Here is a 15,635-nt window from a genome sequence, read left to right as displayed (position 1 = left end):
ATCTTCAGCACCACACACTATCCTTAGAACGATATTACAATGACCTGTTTCTAAATACTATAGTAAAAAATGCCTACCTCTTTCAAGAATAATTTGCTTTAAGACCCTTTGTTGCTAGTATAACACACTGCTTAAGTGGTCAGTTATCCAGTCATACCTGCTTTGCCTATCTGGACTGCCAGCTTGGTCAGCTTTCCCTGAAGAACGGATTTTTCTTTCTTGTGCATATTGGATTTCTTCTTGTCTTTGTCATCTCCTTCTCCCCCTTCTGCACTCTTCAGTGGCTGCATCTCCATGGCAGCAGCCCCATCCTGCTGCTTGGCTAATAAATGCAGAACAAAACCGTTACTCCAAAACCATTCTTCATTCTTTTTACCTTAGTGTTGATACTTACTGAATCCAACCAGCAAGACCCGTTGCAGGGGGCTGATTGCAACACAGATGATTGTAACTACGTGCAGAATTACACTTCGCTCCCATGGCAGACAGATGCCCCTCTGAGACCCAGTGGGGTTCTGCAGGAGCACAGGTGTACCAGCATACCCACGTGCATATATGCACCGTTTGTCAAGTACCATGAAACCCATGTATTCTTATTTATTTAACCAACAATGACAGCCTATATTATACACACATATATAACTGAATGTCTTGCAAATTACTTGGCAAGTAACAGCACATCAGTACTGCAGGATTTCCTAGAATAGCAGCTCTCAAATGCTTTGGCAAATAGTCTGTATTCCTCTAAATTTTGGTATGTCTTGTAGACTACAACGCACCCTTATAATCATACTTTTAATTAAAACATTTTAAAGGTAATGTGGTTCCACAGGTGATCCATGCACCACTTCTCTTGACTGCATGGGCACCACCGTGACCCGCGGACCACACTCTGCAAGCCACTATTCTAGATAATACCAGGCTTAAAAAGTTTCCTTAGCATTCAGTGTTCAAGTAACATAACCATGTGCTGACGGTGATATCGTCATCGTTCTCCCATATAAAGCACACAAAATTTAAAGGCTAAACCATCCTTTCTGAAAAGAACGCTAATGCTGATGTAAGGAAACTATTTTAGTACCAAGGAGAAAGACATGTTTTTTAAAAGCAATGACATTCCAGTTTATATATGTGTATGTGTCTGTTTTGTATTGAACACAGGCATAAGTAAATTAAATAGAATGAGATGAAACAGCTTTGCTTTGACATTCGTGAACAGATTGTACAAAACCAAGGTTATTTGACCCGGAAATCTAATTTGTCTCTGTAACCTTAAAACTTATCCATTTAATATCATTCTGTTTAATATTTTTGTACCATTAACCACTGAGTTTATTCAGTTTCTGATCCAATACTTTTGCAATCTTTACTATTATCTGACAAGATAAAGTTATAGTTTAATTTACTTATTTGGCACACCCTAAAGAAATCATGATAGCTGTGTCTCATATAATAAAAAGGGAACCATGACGTTGCTTCAGCAAAAGCGAAATATTTGTTTCAACTTCTTTCTGAGATTGTACATTACCTAAGACACTCCTAAGACCCTTACTCTTCCTGCTATTTATTTTCATATGTTTTTATATTGCTAAATAACCGCTTGGCTTTAAAGTTTCCTTTTGCTATTACTCTAAGTTCTCCCTGCAAAAGAAAATATGTCTGTACAACGCCATTAAACACCAAAAACGATGAGACATATCAAAAACAGGGCTGGAAATTCACTAACAATACATAACTTGCACAAAAAAAATGAATTCCAATGAGCTTTGTGACATGAAAGTATCATCTATAAATGGCTTATTAAAAATATTAATCTTCTCCTATCCTAAACATCTGATATATCAAAATGCTGTAATTTTTTCTTTTTTTTATTTTACAAAAAAACTCTTGGTAGGGTTTTTTTGGTGGGTTTGCTTGTTTGAGTTTTTTTAATGTTCTGTTTGAAAATAGGACAATTTTTACACACCAGCACAAATCACTAATTTTCATTTTATTTTTAAACAAAATTTATAACTACATGCTAAAAAAAATAATCCACAACCTCCTTAATATGAAAGAAGATTACCTTTGTTCTGGCTGTTCTCCATATTCCCATCCTGCATTTTGCCTATATGATGAAAAATTTCAACAGACAACAGACAGTAAACAATTTTCACCCAAGACAAAACACGAAAATGGGAATTTAAATAAAAAGGGCAGACAAAAGTAATGAGCATGTTGCAGATACTTATTTATGATCAGTAGCCATTGTTACACGTTTAGTTAGAAGCATGGACAACTTAGCTGGACACATTCAAGGAACTGCAGTCAAGTTCAATGTTGTTACATGTAATATACTAAATATCAGCCCTTTTTTTTGAGCAATTTGCATGAATTAAGAGGGTGAAACTAATAAAGAGAATACAGAGGAAGTAAAATTTGAATAATATTCCTGAACTGAAATGTCAGAGAGCTGGGAATTAAAAAAACCCAGAGGTATAATTTTGGCACACACCAGTCTAGAGTATGGCTTTCTTACTGTTTTCCAGAATTAAAATCAGTATTTTATTAAATTAAGACAAAATAAAAATAATAAGGTTAATAAATATAAATAAATGAAGTTTAAATCAGATATGATTTTAAAATCACATCTTTCTCACTTGCTTGTATTATTTAGCAAGTTAGTCCTGTAAATACAACTGTCAGGTGATCACTCTATGTTCAGATTTGTCCTGAAGATTTGCCAAGTGCATCTGTAGTTTCCAATTTATTACTTCAGCTACATATAGTCTTACCACACCAAAGTCCCAATTTGTATTGTTTTTTTCTTAAACTGAAAATGTGTAGGAAATAAAAATGGCAGAATACAATTTAGAGTGTACAAAACTGGCATTCAGAATAACCAGTAATTTTTTTCAAATGTATTCAGAATTTCTTGGTGGGATCCCTTAAAAATTTTCACAGTGATACATGAATTTATCTTATGGAAAAGACTACTTCAGTTTTATAAATATAAAATTCAGAATGGATGACATTCTCTTTTTGTAGTTACGTATAATGCACAATTAAAAAACAATGCTAAGGAAAATTAGAAGTTAAAACACCTTTACAGGAATTTTGACACATTGTAATAAGAAATGTATCATTAGAGTTATCTAAAAAATGTGATAGCAGTTAAGTCTTGCTCTTCTGACTTTCTGCAATAATACAGCTGGTACTGATGTGCACAATAAACCAGCAGAAATTATGCCTTAACAGATGTATTAATTTTTTCACTCTATGCTGTGAATAAATAGTAGCAAAATGGAAAAGTTAAGACGAATTTCTCACGTATTTGTATTCACAGTAATTGGGAGATCACTAAAAACTTCCCTCTCCACAGAGCAAAAATGGCCTAATCGGTCACAAATGCATCACCGTAAAATTTCACCCCATCCTAACAAGCAACAGGCACCGAGAAATTCAAAAGCACAGCATTCCATAAAGGCAAGGATGTCTCACTACATATAACCAACTCGGTACTCAGCTGGACTGCTGAAGTATGCTCAGGTAAACCACTCGGCATCAACCACCTATTTCTAACTCGATTCCCACCTTGGCTATAAAGACTTTTTAAAAGGCAGTATCTGTCTTCCAAAGACTTACATTTGCCATGAGAAATGAATCTATGAACCTGAATAAAACCAAGTTAATTTTCATTGTGGAATTTCCTTTAATTTTTTTGCATACAGTGCACAGTTGAACTTGGTATCTGCCTAATGGCTGGCTTTCTTGGAATAGTTTTTAATAAAGTTAGTGGAAGACAGAAAACATCTCTAGAGATTCTGATTACTGTCTAGAGGATAAAGCCTTCCTTAAGAACTGGAAAGCATCGATTTAGAGCAGACAGTCTGCTCTACGTCCTGCACTATAGTTCCTTTCTCAGAATACAATTCAAAACCTTAAAGCGGAATAATTAAAGATTCTTCAACTTAAAAAAAAAAACCAGCCCCTCAACAAAACAAACCCGAGCCCACGACTTTCATAACTGGCAAACAGAAAATACAGTTTATTCTATGTAAATCAAAGTAGTTAACTTTATGATTTTTATGATATATATTTGCTATTTAATAGGGTTATCATAATTGTCATAAATAATTACAGTAACAATTATTTTACCCTTGCTACCTAAAAATACCAGTACACAAAATGGACAGCCGTTAAAAACAATGTAAACATAGGTATTTAAGAAATACATTCTCAGCAGCTACTGCATTTTGGTTCTTGGGGGATGGCGGGGTGGGAGGAAGTCATCACAGCTACTTATATTCCAATTATTGGGATAGAATAACAAAGCATAGGTAATTTAGGTAACTTAGGTAAAGAAAAGAATGCTGTAAAGGATTTATTTCCTCTTGTTCTAAATGATTTGAAGCCTGCATTTGGCTATAAATTATGAACAAAGAAAGAAATTAAGACAGAAATTCAGATGATCGAATCATTACTGCTGAGAGATCCTTTCTCCTTCCAGTTAGCGGGAGCACCAGAATTACCAGCCCATCTTTCTGACCTTTCTGCATTGTTTAGAAACATTAAAAGAGGATGACTATTTACTAATATTTTGGTAATATTTTTGTATATAATTCTTAAAAATATATTTTATATAATTTTGCAGATTTTTTTTTCTTTTTGGAATTAAGTAAAAGGAACAGTGTTTGGGCACTGAAATCTGGAAGAATTAATCTATTTATAGCACTTTTCTAAGCCAGGATGAAGAAGGATTAGAAAAGCATACAGAGCCTGCTAATATGACTTGTATTCTGCAGGTGCTTTGAAGTTTTGAATTTGGACAAAAAATGTTTTGCATGTTGCCTTTGTCTTACTGAAACTTCTGTCTTCTGGAATTGTACCCATGGCACCATTACAGCCAGAGTTCTAACTCCAAAAGACCCTTACTTCTCCAAATAAACTTTCAAAGACAAGACTCCCCTTTACCTCCCCCAGCCCTTTTTGAAGAGTCAATGAGACACAGCAACAAAGAGCTATTGCTGGCATTAGAAATTATTTCTACATTGGAGGAACTGCTTGGAACAAGCGGAAGAAACTAAGCAAGGTATATTCTTATGTGCTGTGATGGTGCAAAAAATATAAAATGCCCTACTGATTTTCTGAAATGTCTCATCTTGCAATAGAAATGTGTTATAGCCCTCTTCATGCCAAGTCAGTTATATCCTGCAGCTTTTCAGAACAGATGCACATTTCAAATCTATGTATAGGGGAGAAAGTGACGTCAATCATATCTGAAGTTAATCATTAGGAATTCTTTCATGCAGTGTGATATCAGAGCCAATGCATTAGTAAAACACAGGTTAATTACAAAAGAATAAATCTGATTCCACTGTATCAAATAGATAGTTTTAGATAATTCTCCTACCTACTCACTAAATAAATTCACTTAAAACTCAGAAAATACTTTGAAATATATTAAAACCACAAACTGCATTGCAAGAATTGAACAATAGTGTTACATATGCCAGAACTGACAGAATTAACAGTTTTCTGAGTCTGATACAGTATTTCTGTATTTTTAAGTAACAAATCAAATTCTCTTAGTACCAAATGCCAAACCCAACACCTCCCAACAACAACCCAACATGGAAATCCTGATTTCAGAATGGGGTAGTGCTCTACTGGACAATGATAAGCACTCCTTTCTCTAAGGAAATCAAATTTTGGGGAAACAAGCTGTAAAGAGTGATTGCGGCTTCCTATATTTTCTTTTGAGAAATTTACCTTTTCTAAGTAAAACACTTCAAAATTACATAAATTTCATGAACGAATTCCTACCTTTCTGTAAAATTTTCTGATCTGCTTATAACCTGAACTTGTAACCTTTCAGAAACTGAACACACAGTCTATATTTTTAACAAAGACACTATTAAATAATCATGTATTTTAATCTCAACTACTAGAACCCAACAGAATTTATAATAGTTCCTTCCATACAGCAGATAACAAACAGGCTGTGTCACAAGCCTATATGAATTTATCAGTATAAGCTCACTGACTGAAAACAAAATACATCTTTTTGTGTCAACTGTGTATCGACAACTAAGACAGTAAAAACATTTTATCTGAAATGGTAATGTGTTGATTTTCAAGTAGCAATAGCATTTCCTGAGCTAAGTACTTATTCAAGTACATAATATTTTTTTTTTTCTTATGTGAAGGTATTTTCTACACAGAGGCATTAGACTTTAGGTAAAAAGGCTTGTTTCCATCCACATCTCAGGGAGAATTTCCAGGCAGCGTTGGAAAAGCTCATTTCATCCAGATGGAAAAAAAATCTATATGAACTTGGTCTCCTTGCTTTAGAACTTATTTTTTTCCTTCTCTCCTACCCTCCAAAATGTATCTATATTTTGAGTATTCTTTAACTCATCACCACTGCTAACTAGAAAAATGTAGAGTATAAACAGAAATCAGACCTTGGCAATTTCCCAGACAATTTCAAAGCACTCCGACCTAACTCTACTTGCCAAGTCTCGGTTCTCCTCCGAACACAATGTCAGATAAGGTGAACTGTGGAAAGTACCTCCTGCTCATGTTGATCAAAGCTCTGCAGAATTCATTAACCTGCCTCACCTCAGAACAGTTAAAAGCCAAATCATATCCAGCTGCACAAAACCCCTGACTTCTACACTGTGTGCACTGAAGAGAACCGGGTAGGTATCTCTCCACTCCAAGACAAACAGGGACAGTAACTATTGTTCCTGATGGGAGAGATGATGATAGAAAATCACATACTTAAGACACTAATTTATTATCCCTTGGAACTTAATTTCCCTATTGACTTCAGGCACTAAGACCAAGCTAAACAGGTATTTACCAGGCAACCAAAACTCACTAACAGAGAGATGAGGTTAAAACAACTTAGGACTCATTTCTGCATCTTGCCAAGTGGTGGTTTTCATCCATCAAAACACTTAAGCAGATGCTTAACTTGGTACTCTGCAACGCACAAGACTGAGCGTAGAGTGTAATATTGCACTCTCTAGCGGGACTGAAGGAGGGTATCTGGTTAGACTTTGTTGTATGCGTACATTTGTTTTACACACAACAGGGTAGAATTGTAGAGCATAAAGAACAGAGAATGAAATATTCATCACTAATTGTCTGGTTCTTGGTCTCTAAGGAATCTGAAATTGGGGTGCTGGAACCATGATGGTATAGGTTCCTGTCATGCAGTGAGATGTAGGGCACTGTAAATCCTAGTGTTCTTACAAACCTGGGATGTGCAGGAGTAAAGTTTTACATCTGGTTAGATGGGCTTTTTTAAAAATTATAATAAAATTATTTTAAAATAAACTCAAAGATTTCCTAAATCATTGTTTTGAATAAGATATTACATTAGTAAATCTTAGTACTTGTTTAGTACTTGATACTGCTATGTCAGAAACTCGTTTCACATGCATAATGCAACGACTACTGACCTGCATGGAAAAAAATGCCTTTGACCAACCCAATGAAAAGAAGAATTACTTTTGCCAGTATATACTGGTGCTGTAAAAGAGAGAAAGGTCTCTATGGCAAATAAAAACTTATGTATCTGATTATCAGAAAAATACAGCTGCTGCCTAGACTAATGCTGACCCATCCCATTTAATACTGGAATGAGACTATTAGAAAAGATACTGAAATATGTGCATGCTAAGAAGTGGGGTCAAGAATCTGTACTAGGAGGCGGTCAAAATTGACTACAGTAAATTTTTTTTCTTTCCTTTTTGTAAATACAGGCAGGCTCATTAGATGATCATTATCTAAGAACATACACAAATATCCACAAACATAACTTTTCAGTCAGTCTCTTCGAAAAAAGATGTTCAAAGCAGCAAAAGTTATTCCCAATGCTTTGTTATTTGAAAGCGAGCCAGATTCCTGATCCCAGCACTATTTCTCAGAACTGCATGAAGACTACATGAATACTTATGAGTGCCGCATCGGAAGAAAAGAAGATATATCAATTTATCATGCTGTTGCTCTTCAGACCTATGCTAACAAAAGTGTAAAGAGATCTGTAATGAAGCTTCACATAAAGGCGACTCAAAAGTTCTGAAACTAGCCTTACGTAACTGTTCCTTTTAATTCCAGATTTAATTAATATCAAATAGATCATAATTCCTACTTCTTCTCCCATGTTTAATTCTGTGTGAATAAAGTAATTCAGTCGCAGCATCTTTGTGGCACCTCTTATAGGCTACTATAGAGTTCATGGAGTAGGATCTCTCAGAGGGTAATCACATGCACATACAACACCTGTGCAGTTCATAAAAGGAAGAGGGAATCTTACAGAGTCAGGAGAGGTATCTACCAAATAAAACGAGCTAGGTGTTCTTGACGTACCATTGACTAAGCTGGCATTTGCATTACCAGTGGCATTTGCACCTGTTGCACCATCTGTAGCTGAAGGAGTGTGGGAGGAGGGATGGGAAGAATCTACTGAGCAATAATGGATAAAAAAACAATAAATAATAATAATAATAGCAACAACATGAACAAATGCACATGACAAAACAAACCAAAAAAAGTAATTATGGAACACTATGGCTTTGTTGTCTCCAAAATCAATCTGTTTTAAATTAATTCACGTAACTTTTGAAAACAAAATGTCATTACAAAGGTGTTACAAAGGAAGACAAAAACTCATACGTGGAACAATAATAATTATAATAAATAAATATGAAAGACATGTAATAAAGTTAACAGAGTTGGTGAGAACTGACTCTTCAGAGTCATTGCTTTGACCTTCTATGTGTAATTTATTTTACTTTAGTATGTTATGTAAATATTAAAATGGTTGAAATACTTCCCTTGAATTAATGAATTTATACAATGCATGGATAATTTTAAAATACGCAGCATAATACACAGTATATACAACATTACATATTTTGTACTTTATGTAATGTTGCATATTATAATGTATTATTGCTGATATATCCCAGTTTAACCCGGGCTCAGTCTATATCCAGCCATAACCTAGTTAATATGTACGTCAATCTGAGTAGAAACGTTAAACTTTTCAGTATTACATGTGGAAGTGACATATATAGTCCTGAGCAGAATAATGAGTTATTTTAAATCCAGATAATAGGCATTACATAACTGCATGTTTTGTGGTGAAATTAAAAAAGTATCAGAAGAGAAAATCCTGTTTTTGTTTTCAGCAATTATCGGCATATTAGAAAACTTAGGTCAAGAAAGCTTTCCTAATGGGAAGGTAAGAAACTCAGAGATGGTTTTTTTTTGGGTTTTTTTAATACTAGAGTTCAGGTTTGTTTTGTTTCTGTTGGTTAAATGTTCACAACAGAACACAGAAGTCCTATAATGAATGAATCATAATCGAGACTCTTCAGCTTCTTCAGTATTGACCCATAGTGACTGTTTTGCACTGTACTGGTTTGTTACTCCAGAAAAGTAGTCTTGTTTTATTTACTAATGGTAAATTGGGAAAAGAAAATAAACAGGATACAGGATTTTAAAACACACCCTGTGTGTCTACATTCATGAAAAATTCAATTGCAGATTTGATTACTGTGATGGTAATAACTTAAACTGGTTTGGTTACACATGTTTATTTTTTATTCCATTTGGATACTCATACTAGCCAGCACAGCATGAACAGCTAACAGAAAATCATGCATTCCAACATCTAGTATATCAACATTTATTTCTGGAGAATAACTGATTATTCAAGCTTAAAATTAAGATTTGCAACACCAGCAATGCGTGCACACTTAAAGACTGCCATGAACAATCCTGTTGATTTGAAATTATTCTTTAATTTAACTGGACTGATTTAAAGACAATTATTTAAATCATTAGTTCAACCCTGATTTGCACCAAAGCTTGCCGGCTAAAAGCCTCATCCTTTCATTTGATGCGGTACAGTTCTTACTCTACCTGGAAGCTGATGTCCATCCTCCTGTTTCACACCTGTATGATGATTTTTACAGAACGTTAATGAATGATAAAAGCATACACCCACATAAGACTTGAAAAAACCATTTATGATTGGCAGGATTTCAGCAAATTGCGGGTTTATATACGAGAGGACGGTATTTGAACTTGGGCCTCAGTTGCAACCAGCTCTGCCCAGGTGCTCCTCCATGGTGGCACAAAGTTGCTAGCAACACTGGAAAATGTGAAGGAATTTTCTTGGTATTGTAGCTATATCCAATTAGATTCAGTGTCTGCATAAAAAGTTCTCCCATGCTTCTGTAAGAATCTCTGTCTCTGGTAGCAGGTTACAACCGCAGTGCAGTGCGTCACTCTGCTAGCTCCAATTTCTCTGTCCCTGTCTTTCAAGGCTATCCACAAGGAAACTGGGATCACCAGTGCCCTGACCAAGACAATCCACAGAGGGGGGCAACCCAGTTAAACAGAGGGCCTCGGGGCAGACAGCTGTCACCTTCTCACAGGTACTAAAGTTGCTCTTCTCACCTACAGTATCCTTAGACACTACCAAAACAGATGCTGCCTGATCTTGAAAGGTGTCTGTGCCTAGGAGTCTTTCCCTTCATAACACCCAGACCAAACTCTAAAATATTGTTCAAAACTAGCCTGACATGAAAGAGTAAATTTACTTCTGGAAGTTTTGGTCTTTCTCCTCTTAACGGTCCTAGGCCTCGCCATGCCTAGCGTGTATGGTGCATTCCTGGGTAGAAATGAAATGGTAAATATTGCATAAAACTCTCTCCTCAAGTAAAAAAGGGATTTCTTCAGAGAAACATGGAGTCAATTGCAACCACTGGTTGACCATATTCAGAAATGGAAATTGTGGGTCATGAAAATAATTTGAATTTGGCCTTCTTATCCGCAGCTTCAAATTAAAAGGATGGAAATGAAAAAAGGTGGAATCACACTGCCTGACAGATACCAACTAAAATGTTCGGTAAAGCTGTAACTACTCTTTATTATTACTAGTGAAAACCATTAGAAACAGTAGAAATGAAATACCTAAAAAAACACATTAACTGGCCCTTAATTATGTCTGAAAGATAAATTTTTAGAACAAATTTGGAATAAAATTCTGAAAGTAAACTTGAACAATTCACAAGACTGTTTGAACAGAAACTGGAAAGGGCACTCACTAAATCATGTTTCTGCTTAGTGTGCAACCATAAATTAGCAATTGCTTATGACACCACATTATAATAAGTTGAAGTCTAAAGAGACTTCTTCATTTCATTAACTGTCACAGGACAACAATGTTAAACTCTCTGTTAACAATTACTGCTGCTTTCCTGATTTTTACTATTCTCAGTTTGACCTTTACACCTCGAGAAATTAAAATGTCCCTAAAGTCAGTCAATGACATTAAACAACTAGGCTAGCAAAAAGCCACATCTTATCTTTATCTTTGAAGCTCAAAGAAAGACGCTATTTCCATGGCCAAGCTTTTTTTTTTTTTCCCTCTCTGAAAAAAATATTACATAGATGTAAATGCACAAGAGCAAAACCTTAGCAAATTTTAGGTGAGTATGGATTTATGTAAAGAAGACACGACAATGGGAGTATGCCCATGTATTCCCTTGCATTTAATTATGTACTGAGATTCTGCAATTTCACACTGGAAAAACATCTTGTTATCCAATGTATTTATTGGCTAACAGCTTTTGCTGTTTTTCTGTGTGACATGTAATGACAAAAATGTATACAAAAAAGGAAGTTTTTAAAATCATATTTATTAGTCAAGAATGGAGGAGAGCTCCGGCTACAGAAAAGCCCAAGAGCTTTCTTCGGAGCATCCTCATGTGTTGTGAAATTTACCTTTCTTATCTTTCTTTTCTTCTTCTTCTCCTCCAGCACCCAGCAGAGTGAAGATGATGCCTGTCTGAGAATTCACACCCACAGCAGTTACAAGCATTCGCCCAGAGCCTTCCATGACGTGAGTTCCTGAAAGTATGCAACATAAGTTATATATAGCTAAAAAATATAAAGAACAGCCATTAAACATTTTATGCAAGATTTTTACAATAGTATTGAGAGAGATCTGTTATACTTTCAAAATCCATATTGAGGCCAATATAAATGCATACCAAAAATAATCCTGTTGTTGTATATTATTCTTAACCAAGAATGGATGCTTAACGGCATATCATAGGCTGCACATCCATTAACCACACACATCAGATTCCCTTTTTAAAAGAAATGCTGTCACTAACCAAGTTTAAATAATCTTAGAAGAAAATAGTTTAGCTTCATAGAACACTATTACTTAAACAAAGTGAAAATATGTGTGCAAATTATCTCATCTTTCTCAGTTATGGTTGATTTAGAGACAAAAATATTTTTGAAGACAATTTCACATCTTGAAACTTGAAAAATCAATACAGAGAAAAATCTTCGAGGAGGTGTTTAATTACATCAGGAGATTCCTAAATATCAAGAAGAATCTGATGTACACTTGAAAACAAATTCAATATGAGAGATTTCTATTACTCTAAAACAAATCAAAATATATGCTAATATTTTCTAACAAGGATCATTTGTTTAACTAGGTAATTTTGTCTTTATATTAAGTAAATCCCCTCTGAGAAATATTGCATGCTTTATTGTATAGAAATTGTTTATTTACAGTTCTTATTCCTATATTAAACAAATGTTAGGTGCATCTAAGATCACAGCCTCTTAGAAACCTTTTCCTGTGAGTTGTGGAAATACAAACAAATATAGATTCCTAGAAATGATCAAAAGTATTCATATTTACATTTTGGAAAAAATTTTATACTGGAGGATTTGCAAAAGATCAGTCTACACAATTGCACACTGGTTATATCTAAAAGAAGTTTGAAATGGAAGAACAACCTATTGTTATGACATATGCAAGGCCAGTTACTGAAAGCTTATTAAAAAAACCTGTCATTGAAGCATAGGAACAAATACGCCCAGGATGGCGTCACATGACTGATTTGTCATTTCATATGGTGACAAAGTCTTAATCTAAAAAGATCATTATTGAAAAATGTTTGACGAGAGATATTCTTAGTAGGTAGAGAATATTCAACAATATAAAGCAGATCAGTAGTGCTCCTATGAAAGAGATGCAAAACAAATAATGACAAGAAACTACTGATAGATACAGCTCTTCACTGAAACAGAATTTGTATCTTATCCTTTAGGAGAAGAAATTATGCCTATTAAGTGTAAATCACTGTGAGAACACAGAGGAAAAGCAATCATTTCTGAACACAAAGCTGACAGAGCAAGCTCGGATTGAAAGTTTACTGGGCTTGGGGTTTCCCAGATACTCTTTCCCGTATTTGAAGAAGGATGTAGTTTGGAAACTGAAAATAGACAGTAACACACAAACTGTTAGCCTTGAGAAAAAAAAAAAAAAAACAAACCACACCAAAACAAAACAACATTTTATACAAAAAAGACAAATGTATTTATACATCAAAGTGAACTACGGATGACACATGAGACCAGATGGAATCAGAACACAGTCCAGTAATTACATTTTCCTTGGGGGGGGAGGCGGGTACAGGGGGAAGCTTGGAAAGAATTATTACTCTTCTTCTGAAGCTATTTCTTGATTAAGATTCTTTAGCTGCAGAATTTGTGACAAACTACTATTCTTTGTGGGGGTCCAATCTATTGTTGCTTAGATTCTCACCCCACTTCACGAGTTACACTGTACTGCTTTGCAGTTACCAAGTTTGCCATAAATGTAAGGTTCTCCATTTCCCTTCCTTAAGACATACTGTTTCATTCATTCTGTAACAATATGAATTAGACAGAGTCATTAACTAAATTATCCTAAACAATTCTGTGGCTAACGAGGTAAAAATTCTGGTATGCTTATTCTCAGCTACCTTGCCCCTACCACTTACCCACTGCCATCATTAACTGTCACTCAATGTTTTAAAACTAAAGTGAAGTCGTTCACCGATGCCAGTAGTTCTGAAACGTACCACAGCAGGGTAAATCTGAAGCCACAGTAAAAAAAGGAAAAAAAGTCTTCAGACAAGCTTCCTGTAAACTCCAGCACAATGGCTTTTCACCATTTGAATTGTGAGGTTGTTGCATTGAGCAAATGGGGAATATAATTAATTTCTTACTGAGAATCTTACTGGGCATTCAGATCTACTAAACCTGAGTAGCCATGGAAAGAGTCTGTCTGCCCTCTTTTTTTAAAACACATTCTGTCAGGTTCATCCTCATGTATGTATATTCATTTAATTGAGTTATCTCAAAAGCTGAAGAAAGGAAAGATATATGGACCTGTGTCATTACATAGACCAATATTTCATATATATATATACACACATATACATGCAACCCGTTTTAAAAAAAAAATCCGCTGTCCTATAACATACTAAGCAATGCAACTATCTATTTATAATCAAAATATCTTTCTATAATAATCAAAATCTCTCATGTTCTTAAATGGAAAACAGAAACACAGAACAGAGAGAACATCTGTCAACACTAATCCTAATTTAAGAGCATAAATATGTCATCAGAACACTAAGAAAATTTCAGAAGAAATAAACCAAATAAAACCAAAAATGCAGTTAGATGTATTTAAAAAAAAAGAAGCAGCAAATAACAGACCTCATTGCATTGAGAACTGTTCCTATGACTTTCTGAGATAAAATTTGATTCCTTAAAAAGTAATTTGCTTGTTTTCATATGATAGAACAAAACATCACATATTAGGACCATCACCCAAACAACAAAAAACAAGTAAATAAGTTACATTCAAGCCTAAAGGAACAGAAAAGATCTTTAAAAACCAGAGCAGACTTGGCTGTACTGGTTCAGACAAAATAGAACGTTTGAAACTTAACTCAGAAATTTAGAGGAACCTCCTTTAAGACGTAACAGCATTAAAAAGTTATTTCTATTAAGAACTGCTTTTAGCATTCCTATGTTTTGTTTTGAAGGAATCTTCTGTATTGGACTACAAAGGTGGGTAGAAATAGCCTCCAAAAAATGGCACACACACCTACGTTTCAAAACCAGCTTTAAGAAAACATGCACCCACCAGGTTTCAAGCCTACCTCTGCACACCTGGAAAGGGCAAAACCGTCTTTAACTTGAGATGCCTTTCTGAACCTTTTCTTAACATTAGTCTAGTGAAACATAATTAAAAACTGTCAAGGTGCATACAAAAGAGCATGTACCACTTTATCATCAGATTATGGTCCACTAGTACTGCTGGAAAATTCTTCAGCATATAAGCGAAACCAAAGAGTTGAATCTTCTTCCACCTAACTCTGTCAATTAAATGGCATTATAATTATATTCATTCGATTGTTATATAAATGGATTTCTGGAATTAATGCATGCTTTTCACTTATCTGTACACAAAGCATGTATTTCAACTTCACACTGAACAATCCTACTGATTTTTTCCCTCTAAAGACTAATTTTTCAGTATTAGTAAAATAATTTTTTTCACATGCTGAGTATTTAATTTGAAGCTGATAAATGGTGAATATTCCAAGACAGAAAAGGAAGAAGTCTAGTTTAGTAAGAAAAGAGATAAACAGATTAGATAGATATGGAACCTATTACGGCACATGCTTTTCAGACAAAAATGCAACTAAACATGAGACTGCTCAGAAAAACCAGAATCTAATAATTTAATAAATTTAATAAATAAA

The 15,635-nt window shown here is 34.7% G+C and overlaps 1 protein-coding gene across 16 annotated transcripts in view; it reads right to left on the bottom strand.

Moving 5' to 3' along the window:
• Positions 1 to 15,635, bottom strand: part of ATP2B2 (ATPase plasma membrane Ca2+ transporting 2) — a 434,838-nt gene that overhangs the window by 86,040 nt on the left and 333,163 nt on the right. For 9 of the 16 annotated variants that reach the window (XR_013927793.1, XR_013927794.1, XM_080385382.1 and 6 more), the window contains 5 exons: positions 11,791 to 11,916; positions 9,922 to 9,954; positions 8,362 to 8,454; positions 2,066 to 2,107; positions 158 to 322 (listed from right to left, as the gene is read on the bottom strand). Coding sequence is in view for 14 of the 16 variants with exons in the window: in XM_080385382.1 (XP_080241508.1) it covers positions 158 to 322; positions 2,066 to 2,107; positions 8,362 to 8,454; positions 9,922 to 9,954; positions 11,791 to 11,916 (459 nt within the window). In the remaining 2 variants the exon portion in view is untranslated. Of the gene's footprint in view, positions 1 to 157; positions 323 to 2,065; positions 2,108 to 8,361; positions 8,458 to 9,921; positions 9,955 to 11,790; positions 11,917 to 15,635 lie in introns of all 16 variants that reach the window. The other 7 variants (XM_080385390.1, XM_080385380.1, XM_080385379.1 and 4 more) reach the window with 5 other exon arrangements.

The sequence above is a fragment of the Falco punctatus genome (assembly GCF_963210335.1).
Source record: "Falco punctatus genome assembly, chromosome: 4".
In the NCBI taxonomy this organism is placed as follows: Eukaryota; Metazoa; Chordata; class Aves; order Falconiformes; family Falconidae; genus Falco; species Falco punctatus.
This window is presented reverse-complemented; position numbering and strand designations above follow the sequence as displayed.